Raw genomic sequence first — 24,244 nt, 5'->3', positions numbered from 1 at the left:
ATACTGACAAGAACAATTTCTGTGAACGTACGTGTGTGTGTGTTCGTGTCTTCTGATGGCAGGAAATGATCCCTGGCACGTCCAGTGAAGCGAATTACATTTGTTCGGGGCCTGGAAACTAAGCCATGCGTAGGGCGGTCATGTGGGGTCACCGCCAAACAAGTGATGATCATGGTGGCATCTATGTGCAAGCAGTGGAACTTGCTCCTAGCGTTCAGCCTCGACATCCCGCCTATCATCCAAGAAGAAAGAGAAAAGCCAATTTAGCAAATAAAACGGCAGTATGGTTCAAGCTTTCTTACTGCTACACTGAATTCTTACCCTCCTACTCTTTCGTCTTGTCTTTAAGCTTTCTCTTTTTTTTTTTCTTAACCATCCACATCTCGTTTTCTCATACCCCGTCCTCTGAGGGTTAAGGCTTTATCGGCTTCAGACAGTAAGACGAAATTGACCGGAACAGCGGCGAATCGGGTAGCGCCCTCATAAAACGTGAGATTAAACAGAAAGAGAGCTTCGAAAGATTTTCACTTCGCGTCTTGTCATAACTAGAATTGTGGTTTCGTAAGGACCGTAGTATCAAGATACGTGCAGGTACATCCATCTCGGGAGACCAGTATGGCGGTTTTATAAGGGGAGATAACGTTATTGCGCTGCCGTAAACTCAAATGGCGCCTGTCTTAAAGCGTCATAAAATGTGCGACACCATTTAGGGCCGACTACATGGAAACTGGACTAGAAGGAATGTGATTGTTGACTTCACAGTAAATCGACGTTTTACTACCTAAAATATGGAGAAATTATTTTATGCATATCAATGCTGGTGATTGTACGATACTGCTTACATACTTCTGAGTAACGCCATAGTAAAACTAACTTGTTTTCTGTTACAGCGAAACTCAATCTCTCCAGCGGAGAGGGAGAAATACCGACCAAGGAGCCCTCCGGAATCTGAGCACAAAAAACTAAAAAAGGAAGAAAAAGACTGCCATGTAAGTAACAATGTTTTATCATATTGTCTTCTGAATTGAGGCCAGAGCCATTATGTTCAGTGGACGAAATGGATAGTTGCTAAGGCCCCATGATTTTTGGAACCCCCACAATGTAAATATCGGTATCCTGCTTAAACTTTCCCAAAGTGAAGACCAAGAGAAGTTCCTGAGGCACTATGCTACAAGTCGGAAGGTCGCGAATGCAAGTCCCGAAGAGGTCATTGGATTTATTTCAATTGACCTAATCCTTCCAGCCAAACTATGGCCCTGGGGTCGACTCAGCCTCTAACATAAATGAGTACCAGCAATATTCTTCGGGGTAAACGGCGGCCGGCGCGTAAGGCTGACAGCCATGCCACCATCTATGAGCCGATTGTCTAGAAAATGTGGGAATCTCAACATGTCACAACCCTATGGGCCTCCATGGCCTGTTACAGGGATAGCTTTACTTTTACTTATGTCTTTAATGGTCGCTTGTAAATGTGATTCACACGGACTCTGCGCACCACACACACAGACGACGTTCAAATTTGTTTCTACCTTTTTTTGCGTTGGTACCTTTTGTGTTTCATACTGTGAATTTTATATATTAAATGGTAAATTCTGTGTTTCGAAGATTAATTTAAACTAAGATAATTTTATATTATACACTTCCAGTCTTTCCCTAGTTGGCCACAAGCCAGAGGGTCGCGGTTACGATTCCCGACGTGGTCATTGTATTTTTCAGTAGACCTAATCAATGCAGCCGCAGTATGGCCCAGGGGTCGACTCAGTCTCTAACAGAAATGAGTACCAGGAAGCCTCCTGGAAGTAGAAGGGGGCCGACGCGTAAAGCTGACAGCCTCACCGCTATCTATGTGCCGACTGTCTATAAAATGTGGGAGCCTCAACGCATCACAACCCTAGGGTCTCCACGGCCTGTTACAGGGACAGCTTTACCTTGTTTAACATATTCCTTTTTTCCTCACTCTCCATATAAATACATTCTGAATTGGCACCAGATTTTAATTTACATTAGACCTTCTCTATGAAGCGGGTGTTGGAGAACAGCTTCAGTCCCTGCGTCGTAAATGAAGCCACATTTATCTGATTTTGGAATGACCGACCGCCGCTTTTCGGCGAAGGTAATGCCAACCTTAGCGGATAGAGGGTGTCGCGTGGTCAGCGCAACGAATCCCCACGACCATTAATCTCGGTTTTCTAGACCGGAGCCGCTAATTTTCCATTCAAGTAGCTCCTCAATTATCGTCACGAGGCTGAGTCGACCCCGTTCCAGACCCGCTACTTCTCAGAAAATCTGAAAGCGCCGGGAATCGAACCTGGACCTCTGGATCTTTAGCCAGGAACTCTGTCCACTAGACCACAGAGGCGGTCGATATAGTTCGCTTACGGACTAAAAGCACGGAGTTTGTCTGTTATTATGTATACAGATTTTTGTGCTGACTAAATTACATACACATAATTTAAAAGTACATTCGGGCTGGTTGAGCATTTCATCATTGCAACAAAACCCCAAGTTTAGAGAGGTGAGAAAAGCACAGTCTACAGCTTTACTTGTACACGGTGCCTGTTGGGTTATAGGAGGCACCAGCCTCACTCTCAGCATGCCTCTTTTCCAAAATACAATGCTGTATATACATATACAGAATCTTATCAGTCTACGCACTTATACTCTGAAGATAGCGGCAGCATCCTCCATATCCACGTGATATAACAACCCAAGAGCAGAACCAACATCAGTACTGCCTGTTCATAGCGGACTATGGGCTTTATCTTCTGCGCCTGCAAAGTACAGCATGGAATGTTGCAGTGCAGTCTTAAACTTTAATTAAAACATTTCACAGGATTATGTACGGCATTAAAAACATGTATAATCATACTGGGGGACTTGATAAAAGCCGCGGTTATCCGAATCGGCTGTAAGAGGAGGGCCTACTACTATCCATGTGTTGGAAAGTTTCTAGCTCACCCATTTACCATCCACACCACACAGTTTCATTAATGTCCTCATTTCTAATTTTTCTTAATGTCAGTTTGATTGAACCTTTGCTACAATTTTGTCACCGAGTTCTGACTTGCCTTTTAATATGTCATACCCTTCAGTTTTCTCAGCCTTAAACTTTGTCACGATTTCTTTCACTGACAACTTCCCATTTTCACTTCCTTTGATTATTTTCACTTTTGTGTTGAGATCAAGAAATACTCTCTTTCTGGAGGCTATGCCTATAACTGAATGAAAATCGAAAATCTCATTGGCATGGCAGAACATACAAAATTATTGTTTTATTTATTTTTATCTTAAGGTTTTAAAACACTTTCTGCATGGGAAGCACTATGCTGAGAAATTGAATTGCAAAGAAGGAAAAATGGACATGAAAATTGTACTCTCCAGTTTCTTCTTTGTTTGATGCTATACAAATTAATTTAATTCCAAATGTCAGCAGTGGGAATGTCTTTCTTAGTGTTTAAATTATGTAGTTAATCACTCTGAGATTGCTAGATGTAGTATAATGTAATGGCCAACATTTCCTTCAGTAATTACATTTGCTATGAATAGGGTAAGTGGTGCATAGAGGGTGATAGGAGGAGTATAAGGGTGGGTGCTTACACAGAAGTAATTTACCATGCTAATTGGTTTGGATAGTTCAGGGTTGATTTCCTTCTTGAATTTATACTTGACTTAGTTAACAGTGTGATATGAACATGGTATCCTTATTGAAAGCAATTCATTTTAGCAAGCTAATTACTTCACATCCAAAACCATTTAATGAAAATGTTCTTTGTGTGATTTCTTCTGACATCTGTGGGGAGTGTTTTATGAAGATGAATGCAATTAGACTAATTTGTTAATGGTGTCTATGTAGAAAGAAATACTTGTTACGCTAATCAGCAACTTGGTCGACAGCCTCTTTGCTGATTGGATTCGCTTTTACACCATACAGACTGTACTGCTACAGTTAAAGCATTCTGGTCAGGGCCACTGTTAGAGGCAAGTATTGTCATTACAGAATTAAATTGATCTTGAGAAGGGGTAAAACTGTGTAATGTAAGTCATATCTTTCATGTGTCAGTTCTGGTTTGCTGTTGCAAATCAGTATATGTTTGTTATGCTTTTTTGCTAAGATATGGTCTGAGCCACCATGATTAACTTCTGTCCTCATGCAGGGGAACTGTCTACATCGCAGAAAAGCAGTCTGCCCAAAGAGAGCTTTACCTACTTTCCTCTAATGAAGAGAATGGGTTGACCTTGACTTCATTGCACTTCATTTTTTTATAATTGAGCTTCAGTGTATCAATGGAAATAGTAAGAGTCATCCAAAAATCCCATTCATGTTTTCAGCTTGAACAGTACATCCAGTGGGGCTTTGGTAATTGTTTTGCCTTCTCTCCATTGGAGGATAATAGGTTTACTGAAATATGTACAACAATTTGAATTTCATTTTTATGTCATCATAGAGACCATTGTGCATCATATGAATAAATGCCTATTTTGCAGAAAACAGTATAATGGTATTTATTTTCTTTATGTGATTGCTGTAATATACTTTATTATAATAGATATATTTTTATTTTTAGGTAGTTTGATGTGTTTTATGTATGTGTAAAGCTATAGGTTGATGAGGGGTATTGCCATTTTCATACTGTGCCTGATACTACATCAAAGGATATAATTAGAATGCATAATGATCACAGGCTGAAAGAATCATTGTTTGTTAGAAGAGTCAACCAAGTTTAGGCATATGCTTACGTGTGTTCCGCATAGAAAGTAACTGCGTGTGTAATGTATGTAAAGTCATATCAATTATCATTCCTCGGTTTTCCTTGCCCCTTATGGAAAGCTTGACACTTAACAAGGAAGCTTTTTTTAAGCGACACATTCTATTAACTGCTGTTTGTATGTCTGCTCTATGCAGATAGTCTACATATGCACAGGTAATCATTTCAGTTTTCTTATGTATTGTTCATGAAGTTTCATTCATTATAATGCATGTGTTCCTATGTCACCTTAGTACTGTGATTGAATGAGGAATTTACATTTTAATTATCATTCAGTATATAAATTGTGATTTCTGTCAACATGTTTCTGTTCAACAAAATTGTAAACCAAGAAATGCATCTGGTTTTGGACTGTTGATGTAATTCAGTTTAGAAACAGACCTTCTTGATTTATTGGTCATTTATCAGAATACTGGTATAGCAGTGCCTGCTTTAGGTACTCACTATTGACGTGCCATTAAATAAACTACAAATGAAAATCAAATGCAAAAGTAATTGTAGCTAGTTGTGATAGAATCAGGAGATCACAGCAGTCAGTCGATATTACAGTATTGTCAGTCCATATCATATCGTTGACCTTTGACAAAGAAAGGAGCTTCTAGATTTATTAATCCCTCATGTTATTGTCATCACCATCATCATCAGCAGCAGCATCAAAATCATCACTGTCATCATCATCATCATCATCATCATCATCACCGTCGTCATCATGCTTGTTCTATCAAACTGTCTTTGGGACTGTTTAATTTCATATTTAGTGAAACTATAATTTCAGTGCCCCCTAAGGGCTGTGATTTGTAAGAGTCGATGAACCGAAACCATAGTTATATATGGGAAATACAGAATTTTCTGGTTGAATTTTATATATATTCCTCTGGTATGATATTAACTGGTTAGCATGTGATATGCAGACATATTTTCAAAAATATGTAAATTTCAAGAGAGGTTAATTCCCATTTCTTCATTTGATTATGGAGTACGTGCCAATTTGTATGAAACAGAGAAGTTGGTACAGAAAAAATTTACATTGAGATTCTCTTTGATCAGCTTTTAGCTGATGTGTGTTGTATATGTGGCTGAAAACTAAGTTGGATAATTACTGGTGTGGTATGGGAGATGCTGAAAGGTTCCACCAGTCATACACAAGCGTACTTCTGTATAAAATGACCCGGAAGTCACTTAATGATAATTTTTATATTATCTAGGAGATGGTTGTGTGTCATGGAACAAATAATGAAATTTTCCTAAGGTTATGTGGCAGTTTCATTTGATTTACATTAAAATGTGCAATGTTTTATGACAACTTTCTGCTTATGATTTTTAAGTTTTCACAACTGTGGTTATGGAGAGTTCTGTCTTTCAGGATACAAACATTGGTTGTCTCTTGTCGGACTATATAGCATTATATCCCAGAAGGCAGAGCTCAACTTTCTGTTTATCTGATTACATTAGAGATTCAGAAGCTACACAGAATTTGTTAATTATAGCATATAACTACCAAGAATGTGATGAATATCAGTAAAGTAAAAAGTAATTGTAAAGGTATNTTAAAGCTGTCCCTGTAACAGGCCATGGAGGCCCATAGGGTTGTGTGAGGTTCCCACATTTTCTAGACAATCAGCCCTACTTGCCAGCTGCCCTTTACCCCCAAGAATATTCCAAGAATATTCCTGTTATTCATTTCTGTTAGAGGCTGAGTTGACCCCAGGGCCATAGTGGGGCTGGAAGGATTAGGTCAATTGAAAAAAAAAATCCAGTGACTTGAACCAGTGACCTTCTGGCTTTTAGCATAGTCCCTCAACAAACTACGCTACCCTACCACGTTCCCCATATCAGTAAAGTAACAGATAAAAAACTTCTGGCCTGATTACTAAATACAGCACACACTTATTTTACATTTTAGTAAAATAAAAAAAAAGTTAGTTAGTTTATATTTTATGTTTGAATGTATTTTCAGTTGTAGTTATTATTATTATATGGCTAAAGTTGAGTTGAATCAAGGTCTCTTGGTGATTTTCTTATGAATGTGAGATGTTATTATTATTAATTAAATATTTATGTTTCTTTTCACTTCTAAATAACACTTAGTTTTATGATAATGAAATTATTATTATTGTTATTATTATCATTTATTTGCTTGTTTGTTTACTTTTCTTCATTACTGTGTTTTCCCAAGAAATTTCCTGTAATTTATTTTTGACTTATAATGTGTTTGTCTAATGTTACACTGAATTACTTTCATCTTCACTGTGCTCTGTCTGTAATTGGCCTTACAGCTGTTGACTTGGCACATAAATAATAAAGAATTGAATTGAATTGTTCCTTGACACCAGAAGTGGAACAACCCATTGGGCTTGGCAAGTTCAGAATCTCACCATTTTGCAAATAAGCTGCAGGTACCCACCCATAGGGAAAGATTTCTAAACCTGGATGTAGCATAGTGTGACAACAAATGCCCAACCAAGTAACATGCTCACTTTGGAGTTCCTAATCCATTTCACACTAAAACATTCAGGGAAATGTATTTTTTAAGGCATACTTCCTTCCTTTGAGGACAAAACAGATTTATGAGCTCTCCATGTTGTGCATATGTCCCTCAGTTTCATCTGTTGAACCAATATGACGAAAAGGTTAAACTTTTGGATACTAAATACATAACTTGTAAGGGGCCAATTGAAGTTAATGAAGGTGATTACAGATATACTAAACACTAGCTATGTCATTTGGCTCAAGAGAAGGTGGTGACAAGTTTGTTTCTCTATTGCAGGCAAGTGATGGGGAGAAGAGTGACCAGGATCTTGTAGTGGATGATGCCAGTGAGGTAACTATTAAAAATGTACAAGGTATTGCTTCAATATTATAATTGTAAATAATTTTGGAGTGGTTGCATCGAATGAACAGTTCACATCTTATTTTCTGCCATCTTGAATTCTTCATGTAACCCCTTGATTGCCATACTTAGGAAGTCATGACTACGATTCATCACCTAGTGACTGATAACCTGGTATCAAAGTTCCATGTTTTTCTGTTTTAACATCTTTGGAGTAATTTTTGACAAACATATGGCCCATCCTTAAGATTTTTGTGATATCCAGGATTAATATGCTCAACAATACTGGGTGGCCAAAGGGTGATTAATCAGGACCAATTTATGGATCTTTCAAAATAGCTAAGGAAAGGAATGGAAAATTTCTCTTTCAAATCGTGCAGAGTTCAGACACCCATCTTGATTTTCACTATTACAGATCTGCTTCTGTTATAGAACATTTTGCTTTTGCTCCATATATAACTACAAACTGATGTGGAGGATCTTGATGTGCCCTATATTCATATCTGAATGGTCATTTTTCCCAGTGATTGTTACACTGATTACAGCGTATACCTTCATGATACACATATTTTCTTATTTCTAGCCTACTTTCCTTATTTTGGGAAAAAAATTAAAATATACTTTTGCAAAATCCATGCTGTCTGTGTGTGTATTATTGCCCCCCCCAATTAACTTTTGAATGCCAGAACCAAATTTTATGAAAACTGGTGTGTATAGCATGGCACTTGATTCCATCTCAGTGGCATACTTAATAAAGCCCTCTCATCAGACTGTGTGTCTGTATATGTATCTCCCATATTGTTGCTAGGCATAGGCGTTGTAAAGTATATCCCTCCTTTCATAGTTAAGCAACAGCTCAGTAAACCTGTTTCTGCGGCATCAGTAAACTTGTTTCTGCGGCAACGAATACACAGAACAATAGAAGAATTGTTGTACACCTGTGTCTGTGGGACTGTCTGTGTATCCCCTTATCATTGGTAGGTAGTGACTTGGTTAAGATGTTCTCATGACAATGAAGAATTGCTGGAGGTGTAATTTTCTTTGCAGTCCATGTAGTATCAAAGGAGAACAGGCAGCCACTTCTTCCCAGAGCTTCTTGTTTAAAATTAAACCAAGAAGTGGTAACATTATGAATCCAAAAACCCAGTAATTTTTAATATTTTGAGTCATGCCTACATTATTTATTATATAACTCTTCATACTGAAGTGTTCCCTATGTTTCTCTATTCCCAGCAAGAAACAGTACATTTATTTAGGCTTGCCCCTTCAACTATAATAACAAAACACCTTCATGTCTATCACATGAAACAAACCTGTCACAATAATGAGCCCTTTTATCATTATTTTGAAATATTTTCTGATGATGAGTTCTTTTATTGTGAACTATGTTATTTGCACTTAGTTTGCACTTAATTCATCACTCTGCATTGTACACTTCTTGAAATACAAAAGGTGCAGTGCGGGTTATTTATCAGTCATCACAGTGGGTACCATTATAGAGGAAAGAAGCTTTTAGTGATTGTAAAAGATACACATTTAGAAATTTACGTTCACAAGAGCCTGTGTCCCCTCCAAACGGGACAGCATCTCCTCGAGAGAATGGTCTGGACAAGCTTGCACCCAAGAAAGAACACGTTGGCCCACATAGGTATGTGCTACTTACTTGACTGGCTAATTGTCAATATGCCTGATTTTTGTTTGGGATGTACCTGCTTTGAATCTTGGCAGGCTGAGGTTTTCTGTGATTTTCCTCTGTCATTGCAGCTTACAAGCAACCCACACCATATGCGTACCCTTTCCAATGTGCTGATCATAATAATTCACTCATTTTCTGATGTTAAATAACCCCTGTAGTTGATAATTTTTTTCAAATAATGTATGTGTTAGCTAGTCACAGAGCTTGGGAGCTCCCATTTGCACGAAGTCCAAGTGATGGACTGTGAACATCCTCACATTTGAAGAACACTATCTTCTTGGAGGTGACACTGTGTAGTTTGGTAGAAGGAACTGCACTACTTCACTGTCAACATTGAAGAGTAGGCCAAGCAAGCAAGCAAGCAAGCAAGAAGAACTTGACTTATTTTTGACCTCGAAGGGACAGTATGTTCCTCAAAATCATTAGTAAATTCCATCAGACTATAGTGTATCCCATCACAGATGATAATGTTCTTCATAATCATTGCTGTGAGAATCTGAAATCTAACATCATTGTCATTTGTTTATACATATTGTCAAATACTGTATATACATCATTTTATCCACCATTCATCTGTCAAGGTTATCTCCATATTTAGAAGAAATTACTGGAGATAAGCAGTATGGGTTTTGATGTAGTAGTTCAACCGCTGATTAGATAGTCTGCATTCATCATATAATCACAGTAGAAAAGGTGGAAGTATAGTGAGACACTGCATCAGTTATTTATATTCATTAAGAAAGCTTATAATTTAGTTTGAAGAGATGCATTGTACAAAATTCTCATTGAATTTGGTATACCTATGAAGCTAGTTTGTCTTGTTAAGATGTGCATAAAATAAAACATATGATAAAGTCCATTCTCAGACGTATTTCATATTCACAACATGAGACAATGGAGATGCCTTATCACCTTTTCTGTGCAACTTTACTTTAGACAGTGAACCATGAAGAGCTCAGATTGTATGGTACACATCAGCTTCTGGTTTATGCTGGTGATGCTAATTTACTGGGTGAAAACGTAAATTCCATAAAGAGAAACATAGAATATCTTTTATCCAAATACTGAGGTTGAAATGTCAAATATTTAGGACAGTATAAAATCAAAATTGCATTCACAAAGAAATTAAGAGAAAATTAAACTTGAGAAATGTTTGTTCCCTCAATTCAGAATTTCTTTATTTCTTGTGTGCTGTCAAAGAAGTGTACAAAATTATCTACCTGTGTCAGCCCCCATTTTCTGCCCTGATTGTAACTTTGTCAATTCTGTTAAAAAGTATGTCCAGATTCTAAGATAGTATATTCTTGTATTGGGATGTAGAGTGTGTTGACAGAATAATAACCATTCAACAGTCACACTGGATGGAATTGTTTTATCATTTGTAATATTGTTAGTGTGATGGACCAGAATGCAACAAATCAAAATTATAATTAAGTGAATATGAATATGTATATATATATATATATATGTGTGTGTCCATCCATACATACATACACATATTTTTTTTGACATCACAGATGTCTCATTTTGTTGATAAAATGTTAAGTAAATAACTGTTTCACTTGTATATTTATGTCTTGAAACAGAATCGTATGTTATGTGGTTAACTGCCATTTTCACACAAAGTTGGAACTAGTTCATTTGTGTCAATGTCTGCTAATATATAACTCAGTGACTGAGGAACAGCTGTAAATCCACTTGGAAGAAAGGAACTGATGTTGATTGTATAGGGTCAAAACACTCCTGTCAAATATTACACTGTTAACTGCAGTGTGACAAGAAGTTTGTTGAAATGTTAGTTATAAATTAATATAGCTACATGGTATGAAGAGAGCCAGGATAGTGCAATTGGTATAGTGACTGGCTATGGGCTGGATGACTGGGCGGTCAGAGCTTGAGTCCAGTTAGGGTCAAGAATTTTCTCTTCTCCATGTCATCCAGATTGGTTCTAGGGCCCATGGGTACTGAAGGCTTTTTCCCTGGGTGTAAAGTGGCCAGGGGTGAAGCTGACCACTCACCCCTAGAATTGAGGCCATGAAAACACCCACCCTACCATACATCTTCATGGCCTAGTGCTTAAATTGTTAAACACAGGGACAACTTTACCTTACGTGGTACGAAGGGATTGAAGTTTGCTTATGTTTTAAAATATGTACTTTTTAATTTGAAATTATTATATATCAACATCACAACATAAGACTTAACCTCTATTGGTTCAATGAACTGTCAGAATATTTTAACTGGTAGTAAACATAATATCAAAATTTAAACCCTTGTAACTGTTCATGTGGGGGCACATGGTACTGTAGTTGGTTGAGGCAATGTGCTACAAGCTGGAAGGTCATGGGATTGAATCCTGATGAGGTGGATTTTTTAAATTTACCCAGTCCTTCCAGCTGCACTATGGCCATGGGGTCGACTCAGCCTCTAACAGAAATGAGTCGCAGGAATATTCATGGGGGTAAAGGGCAGCCGTTGTGTAAGGCTGACAACCATACTGCCATCTCTAGAAAATGTGGGAGCTTCAACATCTCACAACCCTATGGGCCTCTACTGCCTGTTACAGGAATACCTTTACTTTTAACTACACATGTAATGAACATATTCTTTCTTAAACCAGTTTTATATGTTCTTCTGTTGTAGTCCTCGGAGTGGAACATCTTCAAATGCGAGTACACCATCGACTAAGAAACTGGATGGTGAAAAACCAACAACACCTATCTCAAAGTCAGTGACTCCAACCAGCGGTGGTAGTGGGAGCAGTACAGCAGCTGGTGCCAGTGGACTTAAACCTGTGGTATGTGAAGTCTCTATACTCTGATGATATTACACATGGCAGTATAAGTATGTAGAAATTGAAGCTTTTTGAACTTTCAATGAGTATTTTGTGTTTTATGTCCTAGTGGTTACAGTGGTTTTGAATAGTTATGGAGTTGCTGTAGGTAGCTGCTGTGGCATGTTTAGAGATGTAGCTGGTTAGAGTATTAAGGGATGAATTTTTAGGTAGACTGGAAAACATTAACATTCTCTTTCCTTTGCCAAACTAGACTTGACATGGTAATGTATACGAGTTATGAACACCAGTCACTGAATTTTAAGTTTATTACTCTTACTTGATATACAAGAACAGTTATGAAACATGGATTATATTCCATGTCATTTCTGCTGTTTGAATTAATATGGATCATACTCCTTGTTTGCATTCAGGACTGTATTGGCTTCCAACACCAGTGCATGGAATAAGTACTTAAAAACAATAAAAACAGGTTTATCTTCTGATAGTTGAGGTTTTCACAGTGGTAACTATGAAGATTATTGTTGTCTGGGATATGATGCCCTTAAGTTTGCTGGATTGTTATGGTTTTGGAGGAACTTTCTGCCCCAACAGCTTCATGCTGTTGTCCAGTCAGGTGATATAAGGGGCCATGCAGCAGTTTCTGCTCCTGCTATGTCTTGCAATACTGTTAAAATAAGACCAATAATTGTTTCTAATTGTCAAATAAGATATGGAAGTTTGTTTATTATACATTGGTGCTTACTCATAAGTTTCAGGTTACAAAGATTGATTTACAGTGAAGGAATATTGTTAATATTAATAAATGTGCCATATTTGTTAAGGAAATACCATAAATAAAATTTTGCTGAATGACACTAATGTGCTGTATTTTTATTCTTGGAGGAAGATAGTTGCCAAGGTATGGTAGTGTTAAATGGCGTGCTGTTAATACAGACTTTGATAAAAAGCCACAAAATTAATATCTGAATTGAAAAGGGACTAGCACATGCATCTTGCAGATGGATTTATGGACTGAAGATCGGCCACTGAAAATTGTCTGTTTGTTTGTATAGGTGAAAGCACCTTCATTGGCACAGTACCCACACTACCTGGGTCCAGCAGCACCCCATGAACTGCAGGCTGCAGCAGCAGCAGCAGCAGCTGGAGCATATGGGGCAGCATTACACAACAACCTACCACCTGGGCTGAACTCTTACCCTCGCCCAGCTCTTGTTAACTATGATCCTCATCCACAGATGCGTGCCCCTCTTGGACCAGGACTTGGAACCATTCCAGGTGGAAAACCGTGAGTAACTTAGTTCATTTGTTTATTCTCCTGTTCACATAATGGGTATGACTCATGTATTTAATTTACAAGATGAAATATAGAGTTAAATGAAATGTGCCTGTTTATGGGGATAAGATGCATGGACAATTACATGCAGGTCTTATATTTTTCCTCCTGTAAATTGTAATCAAGTGATTAATGTGCACATTGAACTTGCCAGAAGTCAAAGTGTCATTGATATCCCTGTTTGTTTTTGTTGTAACTTTGAATTTCTTGTGAAGTAAGATTATGAAACTTTATTAACTACTTGCCTGGGAGTTTTGTCTGTCATAGTGTAACCTATCCTGGGTAGTTTCTTTCAGCCACGTAGCTCTAAGAACTTCACAGTGAAAAATGAGTGCTGATTAGGACCTCCATTTCTCTATGTGTATTCTTACATTTGGTTGGCCATAATATGTTTACTTGAAAAGGCAGCATACTTATCATTAAGTATCCAAGTGAAGGTTAACAGTTTATTATTATTAGTATTTTTGTGTACTAGTAAAATACTGTAGGAGGGCCATGGAAGGTTTACATAGCAAGGAATATGATGACTTGCACAGCTCACCAAGAGTTATTAAAGTAATTTTGTAATTGGAAAGGACTTGTTTAGAAGAGCAGGAAGTAGGTAACATTCTTCTTTTTGTTTGACACAAAATGTCAGTGCAGCCTAAAGCCTCCCATTTTCTGGGTTTCAGAATTTTGATTACATATATTTGGTAAGATTCCTTGGATGGTCTTCTGCTTACATAGAAGAGGTGGATGATTATTTCAGATGAAAGCAAAAATGTGTGGGATTTTGGAATTTAAAGAATAGCATGTAGAATTTGTTGCATAGCCTAAGTAAGATTAATTTAGGTGGAAGATACTGTGTTCTGATTGTGCTGAAGTTTTTATTTGGACATTGTCACCCAGCATGTAACATGCTCTGGCATATGAAAACATGTGGTTGTTGCAGTCTCACATTGCTCAAATGCAGCTTGCAGTTCACTTTATTATGCTTTTCCTGAGAGTATATCTCATTTTTGGGTGTTACAGGGCTTACTCATTTCATGTAAGTGCAGATGGACAGATGCAGCCTGTGCCATTTCCTCCAGATGCGCTGATTGGGCCAGGGATTCCCCGCCATGCTCGTCAGATCAACACATTGAGTCATGGAGAAGTGGTGTGTGCAGTCACAATCAGCAACCCGACAAAGTATGTCTATACAGGTGGCAAGGGTTGTGTCAAAGTCTGGGACATCAGCCAACCTGGCTCAAAGAGCCCTGTCTCCCAGCTTGACTGCCTGGTGAGTTTATCAGTGATTCATCTTCTGTCTTGTGGTATCTGTGGGTGATATGAGTAATATTTACACTCAGAAAAATTAATGTAAATGCAAAGATTACTGGAACCAGTACCCAGAAGGTGGATGTGGAAGGTTCCTCCAAAATGTTGGTAGTTTATTACTGTACATACACTCAGCATTACATCACAGAAGACAATGTTTATGTCTTCTGTGTGTGACATGACAACCACAAATAATGTGAAGTTCTGGGGACTTTGGGAGGATAACTTCTAGTGGCCCCAAGTGCACACTGTGCATGTAATATTTATGATGAAAATAAATAGAACCAGAAAAAAATGTAAGTAACATCAGCAGGAATTATGCCAGTTTGGCTCAAACTAACATGCCTACAATGAAATTTTAAACAAATAGGAAATACTTGTGATTTACTAATGTCTATGCTATGTGCTGTGCAGCAACGGGATAACTACATCCGGTCAGTTAAACTATTGCCAGATGGCCGGACACTCATCGTGGGTGGAGAAGCAAGCAACTTGAGTATTTGGGATCTGGCGTCTCCTACACCCCGCATCAAGGCAGAGCTCACCTCTAGTGCCCCTGCATGTTATGCTCTGGCAATTAGTCCGGATTCTAAAGTAAGTGCACTTGAATCATGCATTTTGTTTTCTGTTAATCAAATAATATGAACCTTATTTGAAGTCAGTATACATTTTAATGGATGAAATATGGATAATTGCTTTCTGTTGGATCTTTTAAACAGAATGTTAATTTCTTGGTATGTAATGATGACCTGCTGAATAAGTACATATAATGTAATAATTATTTAACAGATACTATGGAATTACTTTTTAAAGTAGTAGTATATAATGATGGTTATATCAGCAGAATTATAAAGTTACTTTTGATACACATTTGGATAGTAATCTTGTTAAAACTGATAATGGGCAGTACTAAACGTTTTAATTAAGCCTTTACTGAAATGAGTTAAATTCATTATAGTGTTTTTTATGCATTTGGAGAGCAGTAATATAATTCATTGGTATGACAGAATTCTGTGGCAATGGACTATGACGCAGGTTTGGTTTGGGGTTGGGGGTGTGGGGGCAATAACCAATTCAAATTTATAAAACTTGTGACATCTCTGGAATTGGATACTGTTAAGAAAGACACTGATCATGACTTTCCTATTCATTGTGCAAGTAAAGGGTATCCTACTCAAAAACTGTTATTCAGAGGCATTCATTTCAAGAATGGTATGAAGTGAGTTCTTTTAGCATCATAACACTGCTTATGATGAAAATTCGTGACAAAGAAATGTACATACACATTAATGACTGATAAAAACATGAAAATGGAAGGTAGTGTCAATTGGGGTTCTGCACAGTTGTACCAATAATTTAAGAATTGTCTAAATGCATAGTAAAAGTTTATGGCACACAAACCTTATTTAAACCTATTTACTCGTTGAATAAGGCAATACAATATGAGAAGAAATTGAAGCCTATATCAAATACACTGGACATGGCAGCTGAAAGCCAGAATATTGGAAGAGAAAATGGACATCCATTGCTAGGCTACAGCAACCTAAACAGCTGGTAAACACTTTTCCAGGGCAAGGAATACACAAATGCAACACTAGAGGAATTATTAGAAGAGGTGTTTTCTGTCGGGTCTGCCCCAAGGGTATATATAAGGAGGCCAACTGGGCAAGTCTGAAACACCTGTGTGGAGGCAGGGTCGAATACCTCCACCGTGACTCTGCGAGTCGTAGGAGGCTACAAAAAGGGAAGTCTCAGATTTGAGACAGTAAAATATGGTTGTGAGTACTAAGGGACTCAGACCTGAGAAAGATTGCGCTGGCAAGGGCCAGCAGCATGTAAAAAAGACAGATCCATCCTCTCGTCAGAGATGGTGTTCCACAGAAACAAGACCGTAACTGTCAAACAATAATAAATATCTGGTCATGAGCTCCAGATGGGGCTTGACACCAAGACTTACTGACTGACTGACCGACCATCAATCGCAATGTGACTTTGACTTTGACAAGTCTGAAAGTTCACGATTTACACATGGCTTTCAAAATTCTGTATGTATATGATTATATAACAAAATTATGCAGGCAACAAGCGGAAGTCATACAAAATCATGATAACGAAAATGTTCGCAATATTGGACAAGGCAAAGCCTGAATTATAAGAGGCTTAAACTTGGCGGCAGTCAAGCCTATGACTGTTCAAGTGATTAGACTGCCATTGTAGAGGAAGATCCTGGAAATAGAGCATAATCTGCTATACTGAGCCTGGACTGACAGAGGCCCTGTATATATTTTATATACATTTATTAACGTGTAAAATTTAAATATCCTTTATATTTTGACAAATGACTTACTACTGCAGATAATGACTCAGAGAAAAGACATACCTGTTCTCTCATCAGAGAGGGCGTCTCACAAAAACAAGACCGAAACTGTCAAACAGCAATAAATATCTGGTCATAAGCTCCAGATTGGGCTCAACACCAAGGCTGACTGACTGACTGACTGACTGTCAGTCGCAATGTGACTTTGACTTTGACAAATCTGAAAGAGTCTGCACACAGACAGGCCAATCCATATCTGAGGTTGTTGAGAGACATTTGCTCTATGGCAGAGTCATCGGAGGTGAAGTCCCCACTATTGGAAGCCATTGCATATCAATGACTAGTGAAGACACAAAGGGCTTAGCACTTGCTGTAGTGAAATGTAAAGTGTGTGGATTAGTGAAACTGTTCTTGTTACATGTAGTCATGTGTTGTAAGAGTCCAGTAAATCCAATTACCAATCCATGACCCATCTATAGTCATTTAACATGTGACAAATCTGAACTGCAATGGGGGGGGGACCCTGAGAAATAATTATATAGATCTGACATATTAAATTCCATGCAGAGTCATGATTTTATTTCTTACAATTTGTATAGATTGCCTAGGAATGTGTTCCCTTCATATAGAATGAGGTATGCAGCTTTTTCTGGATTTTGTACTCTTGATGCATATTTGCTTAAAGTCTTCTTGTAATAGTAAGTTTTCTCCCTTGAAATACATTTTCAAGGGCAGATGGAGTTTACTGTAACATGATTTTATTTTAATTTTATGGTTTTTCAATTTTATAACATGAATATATGCTTTACAAGCTTCAAAGGTTAGCTGATCTGCTACAAAGAACAAGTGTTAAGTAATTCTGGGACCATAGTTCTTCAATTTATTTGGCATCAATTATATTTTGAAATATGATGCACAGTGATATGTAGTACAATTGAAAAAGTTCTGCTGTATTAACAGAGAAATCTTGGGTATTTGTTCTGAGCAGGTATGCTTCAGCTGCTGTTCAGATGGCAACATTGCAGTGTGGGACCTTCACAACCAGACGCTAGTACGTCAGTTCCAAGGTCACACAGATGGTGCATCATGTATTGACATTTCTGCAGATGGAACCAAATTATGGACTGGTGGACTAGACAATACTGTCAGGTCTTGGGATCTCCGGGAAGGTCGGCAATTACAGCAGCATGACTTCTCATCACAAATCTTCTCTTTGGGCTATTGTCCCACTGGCGAATGGCTTGCTGTTGGCATGGAGAACTCCAATGTTGAAGTTCTACATGCAGCCAAACCTGACAAGTATCAGTTGCACCTCCATGAGTCCTGTGTCCTCTCTCTTCGCTTTGCTGCATGCGGGAAGTGGTTTGTTTCAACTGGAAAAGACAACCTTCTCAATGCTTGGAGGACTCCTTATGGGGCATCCATATTCCAGGTTAGCATATAAAGCACATTTATGATCTTCTATTTGTTTACTTAATGATTCTGTTTCAACTGCATAAGTGAGGAATGACGTGATTACATATTTATAAGCATGTAGAAGTGGGCTGTTTTGTCTAAGCACTATCCTACCATGAATTGTTTATCTAAGCATCTCTGTATACAGGCAGGCATTTTTTTTCAAGAAGAATATGCTACTGCTACCATGAATAACAAATTGTTATTAGTAGAGATAACAATATTTAATATAAATTGCAGGCAGTAAACACTTTCTGACAGACTGGAATTTAACCCTTCAGTGACGGGCTCCGTACGTGGCCTGCCAGCGGATTCTGTCCATACCATGCACTCGTATTGTTGCTCTAAGTTTCAGCTCGTATTTTGAACCATTGTTTTTCATGTAAAATAATTCTTTTGGCATGAAATTAAAGAGGAAATTTCAGGCTGTCGTTTCATATGTTCGTTATCCTACTTTGAACTTCCTGCAGAAGTTGTAATATATTTGAATTGTTTGAAAAAGTTTTCAATTTCAACACTTGGTGCGCTTGTTACCAAACAAATCCGTCTCTGCCTAGGGGAATTCTTATGAACTAAATATGTTAGAGCATTACTGTTTGCTGTCCAGCAGCTGAAGAATGAAAAGTCGATTCTTTTAAGGCATATTCTGAACTGTGCTGCTTCAACATTGGTATTTGTAACTATGAGAAGACACCTGGAGTGTTGTTTGGTGTGTTTACATTTACATTTATTTTCACTTTATGGATCCCATCATTTCCCCGCAGGGCTGGATATAAAATGTTACATATTACAAATTCATGATGACTACACATCATTCATTCTTTGTCCAATAAAAAATATAATCAGGCCTATCACAGATAGCTCAAGTTGTCAGGACAATACACATGGGTCATGGAAAAACCACAGTCAAATTCACACCTTCCATTCCACACACACTGGCAAGCCATATCATTAAAACAGTTACAATTATAAAATATTAAAGTTCAGTACAAGTTTATAACATACTACTACACTTACAACAAGCAAGTCTGAACAATATATAATTCACGCACACAGACCATTTATTAACTCTATAACTTTTGAGCCCCTTGCATGCTCGACATATTCATCAATAGAGTAAAATATGTTACTTTGCAAATAATTTCGTAAAACAAACCTAAATTGCTTTTTATCATTTTTTAAAACTGTGATATTTGACGGCAGAGTGTTAAATAGCTTGACGCCTGAATAATACACCCCTCTTTGATAGGATGATAAATATGTTGAAGGTATATGAAGCCTATTTAATACTTTTTTTACATTACACTGAAGTATGAATTAGTTATTTCAATCACAGTCTTCAACAACATCCAACATTTTTTACAAATATTAACACTTAAAAAAATTAATATTGTCATTTACTTTTTCGCGGCATTTTCCTTTTTCTGTTGAATACTTAACACAACACGCTTCCTTTTACACCCTGACAGTTTGCTAATGCACTTGAAGATCGATACAAAGATACTAACTGGGGCGATGTATCTGTCCTTGAAACTTTCCACAAATCCTTGCAAATCCTTGACTGTGGGCAGTTCCCACACATTCTTTCACCCCTACCCTAGAACATTGTGTTCGCATCACAGGACCAAAGAATGCAGAGCTCGGTTCACACTAGTGCGAAAATAGTGTTACAACTCGCCATGTGAAACAAAAGTGAATGAATATTAAACAACATATAAGCCTTAAAAAAGCCTCAGTAGCCCCGGTTAAGCCGCAAACTGGTTAATCCGCCCCCAGATAATCAAGAGTTGACTGTATTTATATTTAATATATAGGATAATTTTCGCATTAGAAAACAAACTGTGCTCAACTTGGGAAGCAAAAAATCGATATGTTTCTTACAAGTCAGATGATTGTCCAGCTGCAAACCGAGAAATTTTATCGTTTCTACTTCTTTCAGCTTTTTGTTAAAAAAGAATGTATATAGAGGGTAGCTCGTAGCTGATGTTGGGGTGAATTTTATCATTTTTGTTTTATCCAGATTTAACACTAATTGATTATTTTGAAACCATGTAAACATGTAATTGAAAACAACATCCAATTTTATTTTTAAATTATAGTAGTCTTTAGCTGTACAAAGAGTACTTGTGTCATCTGCAAACATAATATTGGTGTGTTGCATACAACCAGAAATATTACTGGTGATGATGATAGATAGTGTATTGGCTAGGGGCTCTGTTTTCAAGCAGTAATAAAGAACAACTTTATGAATTCAGTATCTTAAATATCAGCTTCTCATGTATCTCTTTTGATTTCTAAAATTATGGCAACAAAATGCCTGTAAGATTGTTCAGAATGCTTTCTTGTAACTTCTATTGACCAGTGTCATCACTGGCCTTATTCTCAACCAGTTGGCAAATTTGGTTTAAACTGAAGCAGTTGGTCATATTCCATACAGAGCAAATACTCCAGAGTTTGAAGCAGTTGTGGTTTCCTTCAGCTCTTCCAAGCTAATAATTGGACAGGACTTAGAAAAGAACCACTGTGTGTGTGTGTGTGTGTGTATGTAGAACGTACTAGCAAATTATGGAGTATTCATGACTTGCTGGATTGTGAGAAATGTATTTTTTCATTTTCAGTCAAAGGAATCCTCTTCTGTTTTAAGCTGTGACATCTCAGCAGATGATAAATATATCGTCACAGGTTCTGGTGACAAGAAGGCAACAGTATATGAAGTTATCTACTGACCTCATTCTGGATTATGCCACATGTCCTAACAAGATGGTGACCTACAAACTTCAGGGGGATAAAGAAGAATTCTACCTTCAGTGTGAAAGATTTAGATTGTTAATCAGCTTCAAGACAGAAGTGGGAAATATAAGGACTTTATACCGGTGATTGAATAGAATAAAATGATGTGCAAAGTGTAAAAATGTTACTGTTTGCTTTATTGCCAGTTTCCTTTTAAGAAGTTAGATGACTCAACTTCCGGGCAGAAGCAGGAAATACAGGAACTTTATGCTTGTGACTGAATAGGATAAAAGATGTGAAAAATGTAAAAATGTAACTCTGTTTGCTTCTTCGTCAGTTTCCTCTTAAAGAGCTGTACTGGCTGAAGTTAAGTACTGTGTAAGGAACAAGACTGGAATAATGACTGTGCTTTGATGTTGTAACAGTGGCAGTGCATCTAGTTTCACTTAAGTCTGCATCTCTGTGAAGAATTGCATGGAACAGGGCTGAACAACACAATAATCTCTGTACAAGGCACATTTATGTGAAGGTCCCACTTAAGGCTGTGTGGGCATGTGGATGAAGAAGAAGAGAGACTGAAGTTGAACTTAGAAGTTTCGTGTGAAGTGTGTATTGCTGTAGTGGAAGCTACAGTTGGATTCCACCATCACCATTAATCCAGAAACTTTATCAGAATTTGGAAGTGTTTTATTGCTTCCTTTGGTGACAAATATAACAGACAATCCAGTCTATGCACATTATCATGGATTGATTTCAAAACTTGTCAGGGAAAAAAAGAGATATATAGCAGGATGATATAAATGTGAAGAGAAATCATGAGTAAAACTTATTTAAAATGAAGAGAAGTAAATAACAAATAGGGGCCTACTGTATAGAGAAATAATATGGCACCATGCCTTTTGTTTTTTAATTGTTTGTTGACACACAGAATTTTATCAATGTCGTGAAACCTTTATGAAATGTTTTATCCAAAATCCATTGTCCCTTGAAAAGAAATATGTGTGTATGTGGATAATAAGTTTTATTTTGCTTACAGTAAGACCAAAATGTGGAAAAATTTCCTGTTAGTACCTTGTCATTATCTTCCCAGTTTTGGAACATTAGTGTGGAAATGCAGAACTCCTTCCTGAACTTCTGAATTATGTTACAAACTTTAGAGCTCTTGTGTTCACAGGTAGCCATATTCTGAAGAAAACATTTCATTTTATTATATTTTGTTTGAACTCCAAAATCTGGTGTTCAGATGCATCTTGGGTTTAATTTCATTAACCAAAATATATTTGGCTCTGGATTAAGTTTTATGTCGGTTTACATGTTCCATTATGACTAGGATTGAAGTGTCTAATAAGTTTTTCCTATACAAGTGTAGAAAACTGAAAAGAAACGATACAAAATTGTTATTTTACACCTCAATGGGGAAGGATTACAACACAGAAAAATGATTTGAGCACTAAGATTGCAACTTTGGGAGGGGTTTGATACATTTATTGCCAGTGTGGAGCCTGTTAACTCGTAAAAGTGAAATTCAGTAATAATTCAGTAGTCATTTTCCTTCTGAATAAGGCTCAGATATTATAAACAAACACATTTCTATCTTGCAGAACTCAGTTCCTTTTCTCCTCTTTAATAAGAGTTTCTTGAAAGACTTGGAAAGCTCCCAGATATCTGTAACACACTTCAGGGATTGTCCTTAAAGGCATCAATTGATTATTTTTAAGAAATAAGTAAGATGGATTGTTATGATCAGTAGCACAAATCAACATGGTACCTCAAAAGTGATGGCAGCACAAGATCATACAACATAATAACAATAGTATTCATTACACAGTTATAATGTAATATTCACAGCCCCTTGACCAGTGACACAAGTATTTACTTCAGTCATTTTATTTCCCCCCATGGTGGCACAGATGCTTACTGTGATAAGTGTAAATACTAGAGGAAGCTTGAGTCTGCAGCCTGTGATGATTGAGTTGATTTCTTTGCTTGCACATTGTGAGAAACAAAAAACCATATTCTACCTCACAAATTTAACAGTTAATGAATTTCCTTTGACTTGAACTTCCAAAGTGATAGCTGAGAGTGACAAAAGAATGTTGAGCTATTACAAGAAGCTTTCACAGATAGTTTATTTTCAGATTACAGCAGCAGTGAAGCACCCCCCACTTTTTTGAAGTACTGGTGATTGAATGTGCTCTTCTTTTCTAGAAGGAACACTACCATGAACAGTGCGTGTATATAGAAATACCCTACATAATGCAAATGTGGAATGAAATATTGATGGGATCAGTTCCTATGATAATTACATCCAAATTTTTGTATTTATCCCAGTTCTTTCTATTCATTCCTTGGCAGTTTGTTCTCAAGACTCACTAAAAGAACAAAAGTAAATTTAAACATACACAAATTTCTTGCATCAGAATTCTTAATCGTTTTGTATTTTAAAAGAGTTACTGTGTTAGGGCAGCATATTTTTGTTGCAATATGTAATGAGGCATTTTCTTTGTGAACGATAAACTATCTATTACCTGAAACATGACAGTTTTGATATTCTCAGTTCCTCTTCCTCAAAAATATCCAAGACCACTTCTTTAGATAATTGATAGTTGAAGGTAAGCCGTATTAACTTCAACCCACCTACCTTATCTCTTGGTCTTCATTTCTTCCTACTACTAAATATAAAAATAAAGTACTCCAGATGGCCTACACTGTTTAAATGAATGTGACTTACTTACTAGGACTGCATAATTTTTATGCATAACTGCATACTTTCTTCCAGTGCCTGTTGGTTTCAGCGGTGGTCTCCAACTTATTGTGCAAAGGAAGATGAGACACATTAACTCTTTGACTGGCGCGGGTGTGTTTTAACGCCCAGACGATGCCAGCCGTTCCCTGGCGTTGGCGTGTTTTAACGCTTTGACAATCTCTTCCCTTCTTTGCTCTCTTGGCACTCATCAACCAAAGACATATATATGATAGTTTTTGTGCATGTTTGTAAAGAACCCTTGTAAACTTTGTGGG

At 37.3% G+C, this 24,244-nt stretch overlaps 1 protein-coding gene across 1 annotated transcript in view; it reads left to right on the top strand.

Annotated features, from left to right (window-relative positions):
* The window catches only part of LOC111865575 (transducin-like enhancer protein 4), a 399,537-nt gene extending 375,780 nt beyond the window's left edge, over positions 1 to 23,757 (top strand). Inside the window, exons 10-18 of the mRNA XM_023853727.2 lie at positions 891 to 989; positions 7,534 to 7,588; positions 9,154 to 9,244; positions 11,936 to 12,089; positions 13,142 to 13,374; positions 14,434 to 14,683; positions 15,136 to 15,315; positions 18,027 to 18,470; positions 21,112 to 23,757. Of these exons, the coding sequence (XP_023709495.1) occupies positions 891 to 989; positions 7,534 to 7,588; positions 9,154 to 9,244; positions 11,936 to 12,089; positions 13,142 to 13,374; positions 14,434 to 14,683; positions 15,136 to 15,315; positions 18,027 to 18,470; positions 21,112 to 21,219 (1,614 nt within the window). The 3' untranslated portion in view covers positions 21,220 to 23,757. The remainder of the gene's footprint in view (positions 1 to 890; positions 990 to 7,533; positions 7,589 to 9,153; positions 9,245 to 11,935; positions 12,090 to 13,141; positions 13,375 to 14,433; positions 14,684 to 15,135; positions 15,316 to 18,026; positions 18,471 to 21,111) is intronic.
* The last annotated feature ends 487 nt before the right edge of the window (positions 23,758 to 24,244 follow it).

This window comes from Cryptotermes secundus, unplaced genomic scaffold (genome assembly GCF_002891405.2).
Source record: "Cryptotermes secundus unplaced genomic scaffold, Csec_1.0 scaffold1019, whole genome shotgun sequence".
NCBI classification, from domain to species: domain Eukaryota; kingdom Metazoa; phylum Arthropoda; class Insecta; order Blattodea; family Kalotermitidae; genus Cryptotermes; species Cryptotermes secundus.
Note: the sequence above shows the minus strand (reverse complement) of the source record. Positions and strands in the feature narration are given on the sequence as shown.